Genomic DNA, 21884 nt, shown 5'->3' on the forward strand with positions numbered 1-21884 from the left:
TGATGCATGGAGGGGATTGTAACCATGGCAATGAAACAATATGATAGTATTGAATGTAAAACTGATGTTCTCCCATGTAAACTGTCACATAATTCACAATAAAACTTTAAAAGAAAAAAAAAAGTCGGAGATTCAAAGCCTACGCAGAGGCACCTCTGAAAACAGGTCAATGATCTACTTCTGAAAACCCCAAGGAGTACAGTTCTATTCTGACACACATGGGGTGTTGCCATGAGGTCAGTCAACTCAACAGCAACTGGTGTGGTCATTATTACAGTGAAAGCAGCAGAGGCTTCAGGTAGTGAAGGGATTTCACAATGCCAGATCACACTGCCAATCAGCTATGGAGCCTGGACTTCAGAGTCCTTTCTTCTTTTACATCTCATTATCATTAGATACAGTCTCGTTTGTCTGCTAGGTTTGAGCAATTAGGATCTAATTCTATTGTGTGGATGTAAGCAACAGTTGCTTTAACCATTATGCCACCAGGAATACTAGTTAATGATTACCAAAAACCAAACCTACTGCCAATGGTAGTGACCCTGTATAGGGCTTCCAAGGCTGCAAATCTTTAAGGGAGCAGAAAGCTTTAACTTCCTCCCAGGAAGTGGCTGGTGGGTTTGAACTGCTGATCTTGCAGTTAGCTGCCCAGTGCTTATCCTGATGCACTACCAGGGTTCCATTTAACTATTAGCAAGTATTTACATAAGGCTAAACAGGATTCTTAAGCTAATCTGCTTAAGAATTTTTTCAAACTAAGAGTGCTATGAATTGGAACCAACACGACGGCACCTATAACATGTATAAAATCTAGAAAACACCTCTCACTCTTACTCTGAATCAAGTATATTTTAGTTAAGTGTGCCAGATAAAGTGGTTTAAACAGAATTACTGGCATGCTTCATTTAAGGCAATGAAATGTCCCCTTTTACACCTAGAATGTAGGGCTTTCAATGAAAACTGGAAACTGCGAGCAATCCTAAACAGGGTTTCCGAGACCATACATCTTTATTACAGCTGACAGCCTTTTGTAGCAGCTGGTGGATTCTAACTACAGAACTTGGGGTCAGCAGCACTGTGCCTAATCCACAATGTCAGCAGGGCTCCCTCAAACTGGGAAAATACTCAACAAACTTACCCCAAATCACTTGTCTACAACCCCAGAAAGTGCACTAAATGGCGTTTTGCTCTTAATGCTAAGTGCCGTGGAGTCATTTTGAACTCACAGTGATATTGTGTAGTATTTCCGAGGAGGAACTAGTGGTTTGAACTGCTGACCTTGTGGTTCAAACTGATTCTGCAGACTGGTGCTTTAGGAATAAGCAAATAGAAGTTTGGGCTTTTATATCTTTTTACTGTTAATAGTGTATGTGCATGTGTGTGCACATGTCTATATAGTTCCCTGCTGTTATGTGCTATCAAGTCAACTCTGACTCATAGCAGTCCTGTATAGGGTAGGGTTTCCAAGGAGCAGCTTGGTGGATTTGAACTGCTGACTGTATTGTTCCCAGTCCAGTGGTGATCATACAACGCCATACCAGGAGTCTATATAGTCCCCTTGGTATGCATAACTACTAAGATTATATAGAAAATAATTTTTTAAATTGTTATTTTAAAGGGGTTAATTGAATACCTTAAAGATTTTTTTAATGTGGATGGAGAGTGGGAAATAACTTGGGAGAATAAAAACAGACCAGACACTCGTCGCCTTCATTGCAAAAAGAACCTAACATTGGTTTGATGCGTTCTCTAGAAGGTAGCCAGTGGGAAACTACCATTCAAGAGGTTTTGAAATAAAGATTCTGGATTCCGCGACTTAGGAACTGGGAGAGCCTTTAAATGTTAATAGTAGTACATTCACTTTTCAAATACTTTGGAGGGGTTTCAAGAAGAAGAGGAGTTTGAAATTCTGTACTGTCTCCAAAGAGCAGAGCAAATAACAATTGTGTAGAAATTATAGAGGAAATACATTTAAGTTTGTCAATTAGAATTGTCAAAAACTGAAACAGTCTTTCTTTACAGGTAAACTTCTTAAGGCTGAAGATGTCCTAGAAAGGGGAAGTATCACAAAAGTGATACAAACTAACAATCTTTATAAGGAACAAATTGTTTAGATTCCTTTTAATCACGCAACACTAATTCCAAAATAAATAGTTACAGTGAAGTTAAGAGTTCTTGGTTTAGCTTAAATAGACCTAGCCTGTGAAATATCTCCAAACAACATGTGGTTAATCCAAATGATGTCTTCTCCTAATAAAGGAAGCTAATGTATGCATGTGTGAGAGAGAAGGGAGAGGAAAATGTGAGAAGAAAGTGGGAGGAAGACAGTAGGTAGTCACTTACCTGATTCCTGTAACAACTCAAAAATACAGCTGGTAATTTTATTTGAAATCGCAGCTTTTCCTTCCAGGTGATTCTTTCTAGCTGCATTGCCAGCTGTAATCTGGTCCTTGGACTGAAGGAGGACTTTTCCTGGACTATCTAACAACACATAGACTTCTTTTGTTTTACCCTCATAGAGTTTTTGACCAATGTTCAGAACTGTGGAAATAAATAAATAAATATGCTAAAAAATTTGAAAAATATTTGGAGAAATTCCCTGAAGGTTGAATTAATCATCTTGAATGATAAATCAGTGAGACTCCTGCGTGATTAATAATCCTAATAAAAATAAACTCATCTGCTCAGAATCTTGTACTCTACAAAGTATTTTCACATACATCATCACATTTAAAGGACCTCTGGTAGTGTAGTGGTTACAAGTCAGGCTGCGAACTGCAAGGTCAGCAGTTCGAAACTACCAGTTGCTCCGCAGGAGAAAGATGAGGCTTTCTGCTCCCATAAAGATTTACAGCCTCAGAAACTGTTCAGGGTTGCTATGGGTCGGAACTGACTCGACGGCACTTAACAATAACAACATCACATTTAACTCACATAAAATTGTGAAGAATTGAAATTATATAAATTACAGAAATGAGAAAAGTAATTATCAGAAAGGTTAAAGTAACACTGAAAAAGAAAGAACTGGTCAAATTCCTGTCTTGATACCAAAATTTGTGCCCTTCCTATGATTAACCTGACTTTTTCACTAATGAACTAAGAATTAAACCACACCCAAATGTGTTTGAAGTACTGGAGGTACAGTAGTATTTTCATACACACACTCACAATACAATATCTAAAGTAGCTTGCTTGGGGAAAAAAAAAAACAACACACATAACTCGCTCTCCTGACTTCTTTTCATGGAAGGCAAACTAGAAAAATTCAGTGAAATGGTTACTTGATTTTAAGCTCATTACACGAGGAGGCACTATTTGCTTCTTCTTAAAAGCCTATTTGGAAGCCTCCCACCAACCACTGCATTTCTTAAGCATGTCCCCCTTTTTACAAGTTTTAGGAAACTGAGGGAGTGGGGATAATTTTGATGTAAAACCTAAGAACTAAAGAAAATGTAGACCCTAGGTCACTGTTTATGTTTGCTGTTGTTGTTAGGCGCCATTGAGTTGGTGCCGACTCATAGCAACCCTATGCACAACAGAAGGAAACACTGCCCGGTCCTGGGCCAACCACACAATTGTTGCCTAAGTCATCAGAAAGAATGAATTAGATGAGATCATCGATAACAGAAGATAAACGTCAAGGGGAGAAATCACTATCACCCTTCAGGCTCCTTGAACCTTTGTCATTCATTGTATATCAGCAGTTTTTCAATGCGTACACTGCTAGGTACTGGGGCTACAGGGGTATACCAGAAAACATGCCCTAGTTCCTGTCTTCAAGAGACCTGAGGCTGAGGGAAGCTGGTATTAAACAAGACATCACAATAAGCATAACTCAAAGCCTATATAACAGACTATGAAATGGCACCTAACCTAGGTTACACTTCAGCGAAGGATGTCTAGAAGGAAGTAATAATAGGTGGAGATCCCAAGAATGGTCAAAATTACCTAGGAGAGAGGAAGGAATGTTGTTGTTATGTGTCGTCTAGTCAGTTCCAACTCATAGCAACCCTGTATCAGGTTTCTGAGGCTTTAAATCTTCTTGGGAGCAGAAAGTTTCATCTTTCTCCCAAGAAGCAGCTGGTGGGCTCAGACTGAGGACCTTGTGGTTCACAGTCCAGTGCTTATCATATGGAACTACCCTACTCCCAACAGGAAGGAATGTTGTTGTTAGGTCCTGTTGAATCAGCTCTGACCCACAGTGACCCTATGCAGAATGAAACACCACCCAGTCCTGCGCCATCCACACAATGGCTGCTATGCTTGAGAGGAAGGAATAAGTGGTGAATAAAGATCAGGGGGTGAAAGAATACATGACAGAAAGTCAATATAGTTAGAGCAATGGAGAACCAGAGATGTGTACGCTGGGCAGGGGAGTGGAAAGGACTGGAATAGCAAGAGATAAGACTGAGGTTAGATGACCTGTTCATGGAAATAACCATTAAACAAATCAATTACAATTCAGTTACACAGTTGGCATTGCAGGATACTTAACTTAAGGTCCCTCAATGACTCTCCACCCTTTTAATGAAGTATCTAGAGTTTAGATTTTATCCTAAGAGCAACCATGGAGCTCTCATGCACTGCAGTGAAATGACAGAACTGTATTTTAGAAAGATCATCATATCTGGTGTGTGGAGAATGAAGTGAGAAAGGAATGGGTGGAACAAAAGAAGAGTTTAGGAGAACAGTTAGGATGAAGCAGCAGCAAGAAATGTCCTGGCCTAATGAAAACACCCTGATGGCAAAATGATTATATGCTTGGCTTCTAACAAAAAGGTCAGTGGTTTTAACTCATCCATCAGGAGAAAAAAGTCTGGTGCTCTGCTTCTGTAAAGATTAAGTCTAGAAAACACAATGGGCCAGAGTGGCCATCTAAGATGCTACTATTAGTCTCTCTCTGTTCGAAAGAAAGAAAAGTGATGCAAAGTGAAGATGTTTGGAAACAATCCGAAGGACTAATGGACCACACTAACATCAGTCTCCTCAACCCTGAGACCTGAAAAACTAGATGGTACTGGCTACTTACTACCATTACCACTGCTCTGAAAGGGATCACATTAAAAGGTTCTGGATAGAGAGGCAGGAAATGCAGAGTAACACTCAAAACCAAAACTGGTCATATAGACTGGTGGAACCATGAGACTATGGCAAATGATTTAATACGGGAGTTGAAAAGGTCTTCTGGAACTGAACTCACCCCTGTGAGTGCTACGGGTTAATGCACTGGACTGCAAGGTTGGTTTGAACCACAAGGTCAGCGGTTCAAGCTCATCAGCCACTCCTCAGAAACCCTATACAGGGTCGCTGTGAGTTGATATAGGTGTATTTGTTGTTTGTTGCGAGTTGATAAAGGTATATTTGTTGTTCGTTGCTAGATGTCATCGTGTCATTTCCAACTCATGGACAGGTATACAGGAGGGAACACTAAGTGAAGTAAACACACCATACAATGGTCAACCATTTGAGATCCAAAGGACAGCATTTACCCAAGGACAAAGTTCAGATGGATCAGGAAAGGATGAATGGAAACAAGAAACATAGGGAGGAAGTGGATTAAGTGATGCTGCCTTGAGGGGATTGCAATCAGTGAGATCAAACCAAGTGTGTTATGATTTGCTGAATAAAAGACTGATGATGTGCTCTGTAAACCTTCACCCAATTCTCTCTGTCTTTCCCATATGCACAATGAGCCAATTCTATTCTGTCACAGAGTTGCTGATCAGTATCAACGGGACAGCATACTTATAAAGAAAGAGCAACAGGCAAACAAACGGTATTTAAAAGAAAGAAACGTTTATAACTTTGTGACTGATTTAATATGGGAGATGAAAGGGTAGAGTCAAGAATGCTGCACAAGTTAACAAAATAAAAATTTAAATATATAAGGTCAAATGAAGCCTAGGAAAAGGAAAATCTGCACCCACTTCCCCCTCGTCCAACCAGTAATTTAATAGGCAGCTAATAGATAGGGTAGGAATTTTAATAGATAAAAATAAACAATCATAGGAGACAAACGCTACAAGTGTCAAAATGACTTCTATAAATGCAAAGGTGAATTGAGATGAGGCTGATGACAACAGGGAATGGTCCAAAGTGTAGAATTGTAGAGTCTTGAAACATAAAGAACTTCCACAGAGAAGTGACACAAATACCTCAATTTTTATGGCAGTCACATGTTGAAATGACAGTTACTTTGGATATATTGAGGTATTTTTGATGTTGTTGTTGTTGTTTAAGTGCTATCAAGTTACAACTCATAGCGACCCCTGTACAGGGTTTCTGAGACTGTAAATCTTTGTGGAAGAAGAAAGTCTTATCTTCTCTCAAAGAGCAACTTCACAGCACAGGGATTATCCTGCAGAGCCACCCAGTATTTTAGATTGCTATTGTTGTTGTTGTATCGACTCACAGTGACGCGGTATTGGGTTTCTGAGGAGCGGCTGGTGGGCTTGAACCACTGACCTTGCAGTTACGAGTCTAGTGCTTATCCTACAGTGCCACACCAGGATTCCAAGAAGAGTGGCACGCAGCGGGCTCAGCAGAATGAGAAGGGTTTCTGCCCACACATGCAACATATTGGGATATACTGAGGTAAATTAAACATTAAAATTTCACCTGTTTCTATTTCTAATAGAAAAGAAATTATAGCTGTGGCTCACACTGTATTTCTATTAGTCATATATAATGTTTCTTGGAGAAACAGTATAAATCAAGTAAATAGGATTAAACAAACAAATGAAACAGAACAAATTAAGGGTATTCATAAGGTTTTCAGGGCTTAACCTTCAGAAGTAGTCGGCCTCTCCTTCCTAGTCTGTGTTAGATTACAAGCTCAGCTGAAACCTGGCCAGCAAGGGTGTACCCTACTGGTATTTAAAACACCAGGGGCATAGCTTCCAGCACCACAGCATTTCTCAAGCTCAAAGAAACCACAGCATCTCTCAAGCTCAAAGAATTGAAGAGAAAAATCAAGCCTTGATTTGCAATATTGAAGAATTCTATGGGCAAAATACTAAATGATGCAGAAAGCATAAGAAGACAGAAGGAAGACAGAAAAAAAAAAAGTTCAATTATTTCAAGAGGTAGCATATATGATCAAGAACCAATGGTACTGAAGGAAGAAATCCAAGGTGCACTGAAGGCATTGGAAAGAACAAGGCTCTAGGAACTGATGTAATACAAATTAAAATCTTTCACCAAACTGATGGAGCACTGGAGACACTCACCTATACAAATAAATCTGATAGACAGCTACTGGACAACTGATTAGAAGATAGCCATATTTGTGCCCATTATAAAAAGAGGTGACCTAACGGAATGTGGATATCATTGGACAATATCATCATTATCATTTGCAAGTAAAATTTTGCTAAAGATAATTTTAAGATGGCTGCAACAGTACATTGACAGGGAACTGCCAGAGGTTCAAGCTGGATTCAGACAAGGACGTGAACGAGGGACACTATTGCTGACGTCATATGGATCTTGCCTGAGAGCAGAGAATATCAGAAATATGGTCATCTGTGCTTTATTGTTTATGCAAAAACCTTCAACTGTGTGGATCATGATAAGCTACAGACATTGTAGAGAACGAGTATTCATGAACGCTTAATGGTGCTCATGAGGAACCTTTAGGAAAGGTGTATATCAGGATTGTACTGTTTCACCATACTTACGCAATCTTTATGCTGAGCAAGTAATCCAAGATACTGGATTATGAGAAGAACGTGGCATCAGGATTGGAGGAAGACTCATTAACAACCTGTAATATGCAGATGATACAACCTAGTTTGCTGAATGAAAAAAAGGACTTAATACTTACTGATGCAGATCAAAGACCACAGCTTTCCATATGAGTTGTACCTCAATGTAAAGAAAACAAACATCCTCAACAATCGTTCAATAAATGATATTATAATAAATGAAGAAAAAAATTGAAGCTACAAAAGACTTCATTTTGCTTGGATTCACTATCAACACAAAGGGAAGCAGCAGTCAAGAAATCAAATGACATTGCATTAGGCAAATCTGCGGCACAAGACTTCTTTAAAGTGTTCAAGAACAAAAATGTCAGTTTGAGGATTAACGTGCACCTGGCCAATACCATGTTATTTTCAATAATTTTACATGCATGTGAAGTTCGACTGTGAATAAGGAATAAGTAGGTAGAAGAACTGAGGCATTTGAGTTACAGTATTGGAGAGGAGTATTACAAGTACCATCGGCTGTCAGAGGAACAAACAAATCTTGAGTTGGAAAAAGTACAGCCAGAATATTCCTTAGAAGCCAAGATGGCAAGACTAAATCGCTTATCCTTCAGATGTTATTATTGGGAGGGACAAGTCCCTGGAGAAAGATGTCATGCTAGGTAAAATGGAGGGTTAGTGGAAATAAGCAAGACCCCCCACAATGAGATGGATGGGTATAGTGGCAACAGCAGTGGGCTCCAGCTTAACAATTAAGATGGTGAGACTGGTACAGGACTCAGCAGCATTTCATTCTGTTGCGCAAAAGATTGCCATGAGTCAGAAGCAACTCAATGGCACCTAACAAGAACAACAATTAAGGGTATTGCCCCTTAAATCAGATCAGGGCTGATCACATTATGGGATGATGACGTCATTATACAACTGCCAAGCCACTGAGAATCATGGTCCAAACAAGTTATTGTACTTGGGGCACAATTCCGTCTACCGGTTAGTGAAAAAGACCCCCAACGAGATGGATGAATACAGTGACTGCAACGATGGGCTCAAATAGCCATGACTGTGAGGATGGTGCAGGACTGAGCAATGTTTCCTTCTGCTGTGGATTGTGTTGTTAGGAATTGGAAGTGACTTTTCACCACCTAACAATAATCAGTTTCTCAGATATTGCAATCAAAGGTGGCGCTCTGGGCTAATGCATCAGACTGCAAAGTCGTTTGAACTGCAAGGTCGGTGGTTCAAGCTCACCAGCTTGAACCTTGGAAACACTATACAGGGTCGCTGAGTCGGATTCGACTTAACAGCACTTTACAACAACAATAATCAGCTTCTCAGATATCCCAATAAAAGAAAAAATTCTGGTCAAACACCTTGATTTCCCCCCTCCCTCAATACCTTGGTTTTATAGAGTTATCACTCAACATTATGTGGATCTCTTGGTTGAATTCACCACCTTTTAATCTAAATTCAATTTTTCTACAGGGAAAAAAATGTACTGACCAGTCAACACAAGCAGTTTCGCTCACCATAAATTTAGAAATTGTGTGCGGAGTAAGCAAACATTTTATTAGCCTAAATGTCATAAACATTTTAAATAATTGTTGTTGTTAAGTGCCATCGAATCGATTCCGACCCATAGCAACGCTGTTTAGGGTTTCCAAGGAGCAGCTGATGAGTTTGAACCACCAACCTTGCAGTTCAAACGACTTTGCAGTCTGATGCATTAACCCACAGCGCCACACCAGGACTCCTTTAAATGATTGTTGTTAAGTGCCGTTGAGTCGGTTCTGACCCATAGAGACCCTGCATAGGGTTTCCTAGGAGCAGGTGATGAGCTTGAACGGCCGACCTTGCTGCTCAAACGGCTTTGCAGTCTGGCGTATTAACCCACAGCGCCACACCAGGACTCCTTTAAATGATTAGGACAAGTAATAATGATTGTTTTTTTTTTAAAAAGGCGCACTTGAGCTGCAGTTGTTAAGCTCTCGCTGCTAACCCAAACAGTGATCAAATGCCAGGAGCCCTGGAGGGACGCTGTGGGATAATGCATTGAATCATAAGGTTGATTTGAACCACAAGATCGGAAGTTCAAACTCACCAGCCGCTTCTTGGAAACGCTGTGACAGGGTCGCTATGAATCGGAACCAACAACAAGTTCCCAGTAGACAGATTTTACAGCCTTGGAAACCCAATGGGGGCAGTTCTCTTTCTTAGAGAGTGGTTATGTCACAATTAACCTGATGGTCGTTTAAGGGGTTCGAATTTGGGTAAATAAATTTTGCTAAATGTAAAGTTAAGCAAGAAAATTTTCTTTGCTTGGAGATCTTGGGAGCTCCAAAGCCACCATAGCACCAAAGATTAAACAACAATTAAAAATCCAAGACTGGAAAGGTTTCTCCAGGATTTTCAGAAGGTTCAGTTGTTAGCACAGGAAAAAAAGACTGGTTTTAAGAGTCAACAGTAATCTTCATGTGATTGTTTGCAGCACCTACTGATTTAAAATTTAAAATATAAAAGTGATGTTTCAGGGCATCTCTCCAGTCCCTTGCCACTTCTAGTTTCAAGCATTCTTTTCCTCGGGCTGCTCTTTTTCTCCAACCCAGAGGCAGTAAGTACTAAGCTTCAGACAATTAGGAGTTGTTCCACAGAGCTGAGTTCACATGGCCCGGGTTCTGCCAGGAGGGGGTGTACAGGAGTCATCGCTGGCCAGCGCCTGGGCCACGTGTCCGCGCGCGGGGAGGCCTAGAGGGAGGCCAGGCACTGCCCGGGAGGTGGGGACAGCCAGGGCCTCGGGTGGGAAAACCATGAAGGGAAGGGAGGGGTCTTCAAACCTGCGGCCCCTAGCGAACCCCGTGGTCTGTTACTCACCCTCAGAGGCCGCCATTGTCTTGGGTAGACCGGGGGCAGTGACCACGCTAGGCACACAAGCAGGATTCTGGAAAAAAGGACAGGTTCGTTAGCTTCGCAAGCGCTAAGGGAGGTGCTCACGACAGACACGCCCCCTACCCCGGCTGCTTTTCCCTTTGCGCCTGCTCGCGGCGTACGAACCCGAAGTGCTTTACCCAGAGAAGCCGACTCTACTCAGATCTCCGGAACACTTCTGTGATCCTTCCCGCCGCGCAGGCGCTTCCCCGCCTCCAGACTGCCCCTCCACCCCGCGTGAGCGCCGTAGCAGGAAATGCAAAAGTAGCGCGCGCTAGCGGTCCCTCCCCACACTACGTTAGCTCGCCCACCGGGGCTTGTTTCTGTGGCTGGAGGGGTTGGAGCATACCAAGTGGGAGCTACGAGGGGAAATCATGTGGAGAGGCCCATACCAAGCGTACATCCTCTGGGAAAGGAAAGACCTAACTGCTCGCTTCCATTGTTATCATAATGGCTTTGAGCTAACGGACGTTTCCAACTACAGAGGATTAATTGTTCAGCTTTGGGACTAGCCGAGCGGAACACTAGCTCCATCCCACTCCTCCTCCTGGCCTGTCCCGGAACCGCCCTCTCTTTCTCCCTGCGCTCATTGGTAAATTTTAGGAAGGCGGGGCAGGGCGCTGGGTCGAGGGGGGCGAATCAACCACGCCCGCTTATGGAAAGCCCGCGCCGCCGCAGTAGCGGGCGTGTAGCCGCTGGGAAGGAAGCGGCTATCTAAGCGTCTGAGGCGTCAGGGCCGAGCAGGCAGCTGGTTGGCGCGTGGACCTCGGCGGCGGCGGCGGCAAGTCCCGCCACGTGCTTTTGGCGGCGAGATGGAGCTAGAGGAGTTGGGGATCCGAGAAGAATGTGGCGTGTTCGGCTGCATCTCTTCAGGAGAGTGGCCCACGCAGCTAGATGTGCCGCATGTGATCACCCTGGGACTCGTTGGGCTGCAGCACCGGTGAGCAGTAGAGTGGGAGCTGAGGGCCGAGCGACTGAGGGCTGTGGGTGGCAGTGGGTGTACTTGTGCATCTGCGCCCTAAATTGGCGACCTCCTAGAGAGCCTCAGGGCGGAGAGGCCAGACCTCTACTTACCTGCACCAGTGCCTTCTTGTGCTATCCATTGGGCTGCCAGGCATGTGCGAGGACCTCCTTGACTCTCTCTGCCTGACCCCTGATTCCTGATGATGTTTAGGGACTTGTCTCCCGCTCTGTGCACCCCTCACGAGCTTGTCCAGTTTGTAAGGCTCAGGTTTGCTTGGGCTGGCTAGGACAGGGCCCCTCCCGGACAGTACTAATCTCCCAGAGCCTGGGGCTGCTCTCGTGATAAGCTTGTGTGGGCTGGCGGCTGGTCCAGGTCCCGCAGCACTTGGAGGAGGTGTGCGCACGGCCGCCAGCCATCACGAGCTTTGTTTGCAGGGACAGAGTTACTGAGCTGATTGTGGATTTGGGGTAGTTCTTCCTGTGGGCATTTTGGGGGTCAAAGAGTGCAGCCCCCAGGGAACTGCAGTAGTTGGTAGTATCAGTAGTTGTTAAGTGCCATCGAGTCGGTTCCGATCCATAGCGACCCTGAACAGGGTTTCAGGGTTTCCGAGGCTGTGAATCTTTATGGGAGCAGAAAGTCTCATCTTTCTCCCTCTGAGCAGCTGGTAGTTTCGAACTGCTGACCTTGCGGTTCGCAGCCCGATTCGTAACCAGTACGCTACCAGAGCTCCAGTTTCAGTAGTAGGCATTGTAAATGCGCTGAATGCAAACTAATCGCCGGGAATAGAGCATCTGGGTAGTAAACGTTTTAGATAAGGAATGAAAATGTTGGCAGTAGGAAGATGCCAAAAATTCACGTCCTTATTTATAAAAGGCTAAGACAACCCATTGATTTTGGGAATTTGGGGGAGGGGTTACTGTTAAAAAATAACTTTGCTTCCATGATCTTCCCATTTTTTAGTAGCAGACCTCACTGGAAGTTAATATAAGCAACTGCATTGAATTACCTGGTAAGAAATTTAAACCCTGGCTTGACATGGTCTCTGGAAGTATTACAAAGTTTCCTTAGGCAATAGAGTAGTAACAACTTCTAAAGCAGTTAAGGAATTTGTAGTTAACACTTGATCAGCATTATGGGTGAACACATGATCGCCTTTCTCTCACTAAACTCAAAATTAGTAAGTACTTAGTCTTTTGGTTGTTCAGAGTCCCAAATACTTGAATTCGAATTTGCATACTCCTTGTTTACTAAAAGCTGAGACTAATTTAGAATCTGGAGTGAATAAAAAAGTTATTTGTTTTATTAACTTGAGTAACTAATCTTGAATAATTGTAGGTTGGTTATAATAGAGATCTTGTTTCAAAAAACATTTGTTTAGAGCATTCAGTAGAAAGTCCAAGGAGAAATTGAAATTAACCTCAGATTGTGTGATAATCCAGAATGATATTTAGTTTGTCACATCCTTACAAGAAGTTTTTCTGGGTGGGTTGTCATTGGGAGGGGCAGAGGGGGGTGGTATGATGTACAGAAACTAGAGATCTTTACAGTTGCCTGTAGGAAATATATAAACTAATTGTATCTTTTTTTCCTTGAGCTCTCTTTACTTTTAATTTAGTTACTCAAAGTTCTTTTCATTCACAATTTTTCCTTCCATTTAAAACATGTCTGATGAAACGTGGATGGATTTTTGTTATTTTAAGTTGGTGTGTGCCGTGGAGTTAGCTCTAACGCATAGTGACCATGTTTTCAAGAAAGGGCTGGTGAATTTGAACTACCAATCTTGTGACCAGCAGTCCTGTACTCAGCCTACAGCACCATACCAGGACTAGATAGATGTTAGCATTAATTGCACTAGTACTGTACTCATTTTAGGAGAATTCATGGTATGGTGGTGAGTTTTGTTTTAATGAATGCAACTTGGTTTCTAGTTACATGTACCTCTTTTCAACATTTGTTTTTCTGTAAAAGGATTATGGGATTAGGTATGGCGCTGTAGGATACACACTGGACTTCAAACCACAAGGTTGGCGGTTCACACCCTATTCTGTCCCTCAGAATAGGGTCACTGTGAGTCGAATTTGACTCGACGGCACATAACAACAACCTAATGAACAGTGATGTGGTTATCTAGTGGTAGAAGGAGACCTGTTGGCACAATGGTTAAGCACTGGGCTGCTAACCAAAAGGTCCAAGGTTTAAACCCACTAGCTGCTTGGGGGAGAGAAGACCTTGCGATCGGCCCCCATAAAGCTTTATAGCCCAAGAAATCCTGTGGGCAGTTCTACTCTATCCTGTAAGCTCAGTATGAGCCATAATTAACTACAGCATACAACAAACATAGAGCATTAGAGCAGTTTTAAGTGAATTTTTCTGAATTAGACTATTCATTTGATTAAACAAGTCTTTGTTGAGACTATCATGTTGAAAATTGATTCTGTGGTATCTCAATTTAGTCTCTCTCAATAACAGTGTTAAGAACCAGTCACTTCTGCTGGGCTCTTAAAAGCTTTAGAGCAGCCATGTCAGGTATATCTACTAGTTTCTGCCTATCTGAGGAAAATTGTGTGAAGAGAATCAAGGACACATGGAAATAGTCCAGTGGACTAATGGACCACACAAACATCAGTCTCTATAAACCTGAGACCAAAACTAGATGGTTCCTGGCTACTGCTACAGTTAATCTGAAATAGATCACATTAGAAGGTTCTAGACAGAGTGGGGGGGAAAGGTGGAATAAAAAACCCCTCAAAATCTTAAAAAGACCAGGCTTACTGGTTGGATAGAGACTGGTGGAGCCCCTGAGACTATGACCCTTATGTCCTTCAGACTATGACCCTTACGTCCTATGACTCAATTTTTAGCCAAACAGTAGACTGGTCTATAAGGGGAAAAATAATATTAGTGAGGTACTCACCCCTTAGAATACTAAGCCATTTGAGATCAAGAGAACAACATTTACCCAAGGACAAAGTTCCAAAGAGTTAGGAAAGAAGGAGCAGTGGAAACCGGAAATCCAGGGAGGAGGTGGAATGTGTGGTGTTACATTGTGGGCATTGCAGACAATGAGATGAAACAATGTATATGGATTATTGAATGGAAAACTGATAGTTCTGTAAACCTCTATCCAATTCACAATAAAAAGTTTTTAAAAAGAAAAATAGCCACTTCTGGAGGACAAGTATACTTTTTGGAAACGGTTCAGATTCATGTAGGCTTGGAATCAAAGAGCTGAAGAGAGAAGACTGGTTCTTGTCATAATCATATTCAAAATAATTTTTTAATTTAGCTGAAGGCCTCACCCTTTGGATGAATTGATTCTGATTGGATGAAGAGGGAAAATCCCCCATCTATCAAATTTTATCTACTGCTGCACTAAACTGCTAGTCAGGGGCCAGAAAGATTAAGGACTATTTTTAGTGGCATTGTAACAAGGAGTATTGGAAGCCTGGATGGGTGTACTGTGCTGGTCTGTTGCATAAGGGCTTTGCCACCCTCAACTACATTGTTGTTGTTATGTGCTGTGGAGTCAGTTTCGACTCATAGTGACCCCGTACAGGGTTTCCGAGGCTGTAAATCTTTCCAGGAGCAGAAAGCCTCATCTTTCTCCTGTGGAACAGCTGGTAGTTTCGAACTGCTGATCTTGTGGTTCACAGCCTGATTTGTAACCACGAGGCTACCAGAGCTCCTTAACTACTTAACACCATCTTTTTACTACAATAACAACATTGTTTTCATTTTACTTCATTTTGTACTAAGGAATTTGTTTCTTAGCTATCTTCCTAAAAAATGGGGTTAGAAGATGAGATTTCTATCAGTACTATATAATCATGTTTTAGGATACCTAGTCCTGGTGGGCTCATCCATATAAGTATTCTAGTGCATGGCTGTTTGGTAGCTGATATGCCATTCACATTTTTAAATGAAGCATACAAAACCTTCAGGAATTCTTCCATTGTTCCTAAGACATAAGTTTTTTTGGTCTTAACATAAAAAGAGAACCAATAACAATGTGAAAGTAATAAAACCCTGCAACAGTTGAATATTTCCATATTTCCTCTTAAGTTAAAATTTCTGAGATTTACCTGATAAAGGTGAGTCACATACGGAATTTTCTGTCTGAAGAGACTTTGTGTAGAATCTTTTGGTTCTGTTATGTTTTGAGGAAATCGATTTGCAAAGATCTCAGAAGCAGTTTTCTTAGATACAAACACTGGTTCTGCAAACAGAGCATATAATATTATGAAAAAAAGGGCTTGTGAGGAAGAAAATGACACATTTAGTTTCTAGCTATCACTGCTTAGTATATTGGAGAACATAGGGGTAGGAGGTTGTCGGAGAACTTGCTTTTGTTTGCCAAAGTAAAGTTTGGGATTATTTTATTTTAATTGGTTTTCATATAGTAGTGACCACATATATCGCATTCCTATAGTGTTTTAGTTTTATACTCCCTTAGTGGTACCCTAGGATAAGCACTGGACTGCTAACCACAAGGTCGACGGGTCTAACTCACCAGCCGCTCCTCAGAAACCCCATACAGGATCGCTATAACTATGAGTTGGAATTGACTCGACGGCACTTAACAACAACAATCTATACCCTTAAGGAGGCCTGCTGGTGCTGTGGGTTATATGTTGGGCTAACGTTGGCAGTTCAAACTCACAGGCCACACCGTGGAGAAAAATGAAGCTGTCTGCCTCCTTAAAGATTTAGTCACATCATCCCTATTAGCTAAGCAGTAGATAGATACGTTGTTAATGTTTTTTAAGTGGTGTCAAGTCAGTTCCTATTAATAGTGACCCTGTATAGGGTTTCTCGGAGCTGTTGGTGGATTTGAATTGCTGATCCTACAGTACCGGACACCATAGAATAGTCAGCCATTCGAGATCAAAAGGGCAGCATTTACCTAAGGACAAAATTCAGAAGGAGGAGGGATGACACAAGAAACGGAGGAGCTGAGATAAGTGCTGCTACGTTGAGGAATTGCAATTGAGATGAAACACAAGGGTATGATTTGTTCAATGTAAAACTGTCTGCTCTGTAGAGTTCCACTCAGTTCACCGTAAAAAGGAAGAAGAAAAAGGGGCTGGGAGCAGGATTTATAGTTTTGGAAACCCTGGATAAAGTTGCTGGCACTGGGTGGGGGAATCTATACTGTATATTTAAATCAAGGAATTTTAGGTTGGGGAAATGACTTATTTTAAAACTAATCTTGATAATTGTTCTGGTCTTTGATTTGGAAATACTTTTAAATTTTTGTAATCTTATAATTTAATGGTTATTAATTTGTAATCAGAAGTGTTTCTCAATTTTAACCAGACTTCCGAAAAAACATTAGTCCAAAGCTGCTTATGTACCTCAGAGAATCTCAGTGGCCCTGGTTTGCCATTCTGGTCAATATTGGGAACAGCTTCTGAAGAGAAGACCTGAAATCTAGTCCCATGTCTCCCAGTAATAACAGCTTGACCTTGGGCAAGACTCCTAACTTCTCAATCTGTTTTTCACCTATTTATGGTTCCTTTCAGTGCTCAAAATCAGTAGGTGGGGAATGATTGATTTGTGTGGTTATTATTGTTGTATGCCATCATGTGACTTTCCACTGCTTAGAAACCCTGTGCCATCTACTACTTGGTTCCAGCTCATAGTGACCCTCTGTACAACAGACTCATAGCGACCCTATGCATAACAGCATGGAATACTGCTTGGTTCTACACCATCTTGTAATGTTTAAGCCCACTGTTGCTGCCACTGTGTCACTCCATCTCTTTGTCATTGACCCTCTACTGAGCATGATGTCCTTCAGAGAATGACCCCTCCTGACGGCATGTCCAAAGTTGGCAAAGACTTAAGTCTTGCCATTCTAGCTTCTAAAAAGCATTCTGGCTGCACTTCCATCACAGATTTGTTTGTTCTTCTGAACAGTCCTTGGTACTTTCAATATTCTTCTCCAACACCTTGATTCAAATGCATCAGTTCTTCTAGGATCTTCCTTATTCTGTCCAACCTTCAAACGCATATGAGCCTACTGAAAATACCAGGGCTTGGGTCAGGCGCACCTTATTCCTTTCACTGATATCGTTGATCTTGAACACTTTAAAGAGGTCTTGTGCAGCAGATTTTCCTAATGCAGTGCATTGTTTGATTTCTTGACTGATGCTTCCATGACTGTTCATTGTGGATTCAAGCAAAGTGAAGTCTCTGACAACTTCAGTCTTTTCTCAATTTATCATGATGTTATTTACTGGTTTAGTTGTGAAGATTTTTGTTTTCTTTACATTGAGGTATTATCCATACTGAAGGTTGTAGTTTTTGATCATAGGTAAGTATTTTAAATCATCTTTCAGCAACCAAGGTTGTATCATTTACATATTGCAGGTTGTTAATGAGTCTTTCTTATCCTGATGTCACATTCTTCATATAATCCAGTTTCTTGGACTATTTGCTCAGCACACAGATAGATTGTTGTTGTGAAGTGCCTTCCAGTTGGTTCCAACTCATAGCGACCCAGTATAGAGTTTCTGAGGAGCAGCTGATGTACTACGTGGTTCAAACCTACTTTACAGTCCTGCACTTGCTCTATAGCGCCACAGATAGAAAAAATTTGGTGAAAAGGTACAACCCTCAAGCATACCTTTCTGATTTTAAACCATTCTAGTGGGAATGTCCCACCTCACAAGGTTGTGGATGGGACTCAGGATTCTACCTAAGGTCCTATACTCTGTAAAGACTTTGCATGAGGCCTATTTCACTGGGCAAGTTGTAGAACCCCTTTTAGGTATTCCAGTCAGTTATAGGCTGAAGATGGGCTTACAAGTTTTCTCTAATCATGTTTCCCAACATTCCTTTCTATCCCACTCAAGTGTCTATTTTACAATAGTAGGCAAGGGAAACTAATATTCATAAGGCAGTCAAGGATTTCAGTATTATTTACCCTCTTCAAGCTATACCTAGATCCCTGTATCCCAGAGCCCTGTTGTTGTTCCAAGGTTGAGTATGCATCACTGTTTATCTCTTTCCCACTAGGCCATGCAAACCTGTCTTAGTGTTCCCTTATCTATCTTGTTCTTCTGCCTCCTTCCCCTTTCTTGTATTGCCCTCTCCAACACCCAAACTAAACCCCCACCCCAACCCCATTGTGGTTATCCTTATATTCCATTAGTTCTACCCTCCTGTTGATGTACTCTTTTTTTTTTTTTTTTTTGTCTAAAATGCTTCATTGTGAATTATGTGATAGTTTACATGGGAGAACATTAATTTTACATTCATTCTATTGTATATCATCTCGTTGCCATGGTTACTATCTCCGCCATGCATCATCAACCAACCAAAGGGTATATATCCTGCAATCCTCCCCCCCCCCGTACTGTTGATGTACTCTTGCGGTCATTTTTAAATTATCCTTAAGCAAAATTTTACTTGCATTTGATAGTAATGATATTGTTCATTGGGTCGCCTCTCTTTGGAATGGGCACAAATATGGATCTCTTCTAATTGGTTGACTAGGTGGCTGCCTTTCAGTTTCTTGGCATAGATACACTAGATCAACTCAGTGCCCGTGGGTTTGCTTTCTGGTTTTGGCTGTTTACTAGTCATGTGACATTATGTTGTTGTTGTTGTTAAGTGCCTTTGAGTCGGTTCCGACCCATAGTGACCCTGTACAGGGTTTCTGAGGGTGTAAATCCTTATGGGAGTAGAAAGCCTCATCTTTCTCCCGCGGAGCGACTGGTAGTTTCGAACCGCTGACCTTACGGTTCGCAGCCCGATTCGTAACCACTACGCTACCAGAGCTCATTATAGGATTTTCTTTTTATTTTGATTGTGATTTGTTGGCAGAGGAAAAAGGGGCATAAATTACAATGCTTGTGTGATAACATTATCTTTGTTGTTCTGTTGGCAAATAAAATTTGCCTGTGACCAGGTTTTTTTCATTCTGTCTTTTTCTAACAACAAATAAAAGGAGTTGGTTGTACTGATGTTAATTACTTTTGTTGTTAAGTCAGGTGGTTTGGACTCATAGCAACCCTGTATAGGGTTTCCAAGACTTTAGTTCTAAAACAAAAAGCCCAGTTGCCCTCAAGTTGATTCTGACTCCTGGTGAGCACATATGTGTTTGTAAAATGGGGCTGCAGAGGCTTTCCAATGGCTGTCATCTTTTGGAACTTGATCACTAGGCCTCGGGCACATCTGGGTGGACTCAAACCACTAATCTTTTGGTTAGTGACTGTATACTTAACCATATTCAGATAAGATCTAAATCACAGGAAGTTACAGTAAGGAGAAGTTTATTACTATAAGTTTATAATAATCATGTGCTGTTTTTTCCATTTATTATGTTGTTGTTTAGTGCCATCAAGTCAGTTCCGATTCATAGCGACCCTGTATAGGGTTTTCACAAAGTGGCTGGTGCATCTGAACCACCAACCTTGCAGTTCAAACCCACCTTTCGATCCAGTGCTTATCCTACAGTGTCACACCAGGACTCCTCATTCATTATAAGAAGTATAGAATGATTTGTTCATCGCAAAGTATATTAGCAATAGATACAGATCCATACTATTGTCATGTAAGTGTTATTTGCTAGGCTTGAAGTTGGAGTGCCAAAAATGTATTTGTAACAAAAGCAAACTGTTTGTTTGGTTATTTTTTTAAAGTAAACTGTTTAAAGGAACTTCCCAGGAAGCTCTTTTGGGATCCAGCTGAGTCTATATTTAATAAAGGCTGGTGGAAGGAGCCTTGGAGCACTGTAATAACAGCAGCAGTTCCTGAGTGCTTATTTATAAGAGCTTTCCATATATGAACTCATTTAACCCCCACAATAACCCCATGAGATATGTATATATTGTGATCACCTTTGTTGCTAATGTCAGATGGATCTAGGCTGAAAGCAGATAATATCAGAAAGATATTTGTGTTTTATAGACTATGCAAAGGCATTTGACTGTGTGAATCATAAATTATGGATAACATTAAGAAGAATGGAAATTCCAGAATACTTAAATTGTGTTCATGCAGTACCTATACATAGACTAAGAGGCAGTTGTTAAAACAAGGGGACACTGAATGATTTAAAATCAGGAAAGGTGTGCGCCAGGGTTATATCCTTTCACCATACTTATTCAATCTGTATGCTGAGTAAATACTCCAAGCAACTAGATTATAGGAAGAAGAACGTGGCATCAGGATTAGAGGAAGACTGATCATCTGTGATATGTAAATGACACAATGCCAATAAATAAGTGAGAAGATGCTCAAAATGGGTATGTCATAGAAATGGAAATTAAAACTATTATGAGTTACCACCCTATACTCATTCAAATGTTTGTTTATTGTTTGTTTTTAAAGTGGCAGTGCCAGGTTTGGTGAGAATGTGGAGTAATGGGAGAGTGCTGGACACTGCTGCTGAGTTGCTGAGTGTACAATGGTACTGTACTACGGCTCGATAGCTGCTGCATACCGTGATGCTGGGGCACCACTCGTAGCTATTTATCAACGGAAATGCATACGTATGTTCATTGAGAGATAAGCACAAGAATTTTTATAACAGCATTCTTCAAATAGCCCAGTTGGGGAACAACTGAAGTGATTAACATGGAATAGTCTGAATATTCCTACAGTAATTTACTCTACAGCAAAAATTGAAGTACTGCTATAAGCAAATTGTAGCTGAATTTCATGATGTTGAGATAAAGAAGCTTGCCATTAAAATATATATACTGCATGATTCTAAAACTAAACTATGGGTCTAGAAATCAGAATAGTGGTAAACCTTATGAGTGATGAATGTGTAGGAGGCTTCTTAAAAGTGGAGGGTCAGCGAAGAAGAGGAAGACCCCCAATGAGATGGGTTGGTACAGTGGCAGCAGCCCTGGGCTCCAGTGTAACAACGATTGTGAAGATGGCGCACCGGCCATTGTTCTGTTCTCTTGAACATAGGGTCGCTATGAATCGTCAGTGACTTGACAGCATTTAACAACAGTGAACAAGAACCCATTACTGTCTTTGGAGAAGCTTCAATTCAGAGCTTGTTTATGTATGGGTTTATTTTCCCTTTAGATACCAGTCTTCTGATAGCAATCACTATAAGATGTAATTTTAAAACTCACCATACAGTTATGCAGAAATTTATTTCTGACTCTAGTAAAGTTTGTTAATTCTGTTACTTTCACTCTTAATAATATATAAGATAAATTATTTCTCAGCACTCTGCTCTAGCTCACAAATAACATATTTAGCCTGATTTGTTATGGGTAGGAATAAGCATTTCTGTTGTCAGGAAAAAGCAACAAGAAGCT

At 41.2% G+C, this 21884-nt stretch overlaps 2 protein-coding genes across 2 annotated transcripts in view; one reads left to right on the forward strand and one right to left on the reverse strand.

The window, feature by feature from the left end:
* Positions 1 to 10593, reverse strand: part of PAICS (phosphoribosylaminoimidazole carboxylase, phosphoribosylaminoimidazole succinocarboxamide synthetase) — a 31262-nt gene extending 20669 nt beyond the window's left edge. The window contains exons 1-2 of the mRNA XM_006868047.1: positions 10578 to 10593; positions 2344 to 2541 (exon numbers count right to left, since the gene is read on the reverse strand). Coding sequence (XP_006868109.1) covers positions 2344 to 2541; positions 10578 to 10593 — 214 coding nt within the window. The remainder of the gene's footprint in view (positions 1 to 2343; positions 2542 to 10577) is intronic.
* An 850-nt stretch (positions 10594 to 11443) lies between these two features.
* PPAT (phosphoribosyl pyrophosphate amidotransferase) overlaps positions 11444 to 21884 on the forward strand; it is a 44225-nt gene continuing 33784 nt past the window's right edge. The window contains exon 1 of the mRNA XM_006868048.1: positions 11444 to 11571. Coding sequence (XP_006868110.1) covers positions 11444 to 11571 — 128 coding nt within the window. The remainder of the gene's footprint in view (positions 11572 to 21884) is intronic.

This window comes from Chrysochloris asiatica, unplaced genomic scaffold, assembly GCF_000296735.1.
Source record: "Chrysochloris asiatica unplaced genomic scaffold, ChrAsi1.0 scaffold00115, whole genome shotgun sequence".
Classification (NCBI taxonomy): Eukaryota; Metazoa; Chordata; class Mammalia; order Afrosoricida; family Chrysochloridae; genus Chrysochloris; species Chrysochloris asiatica.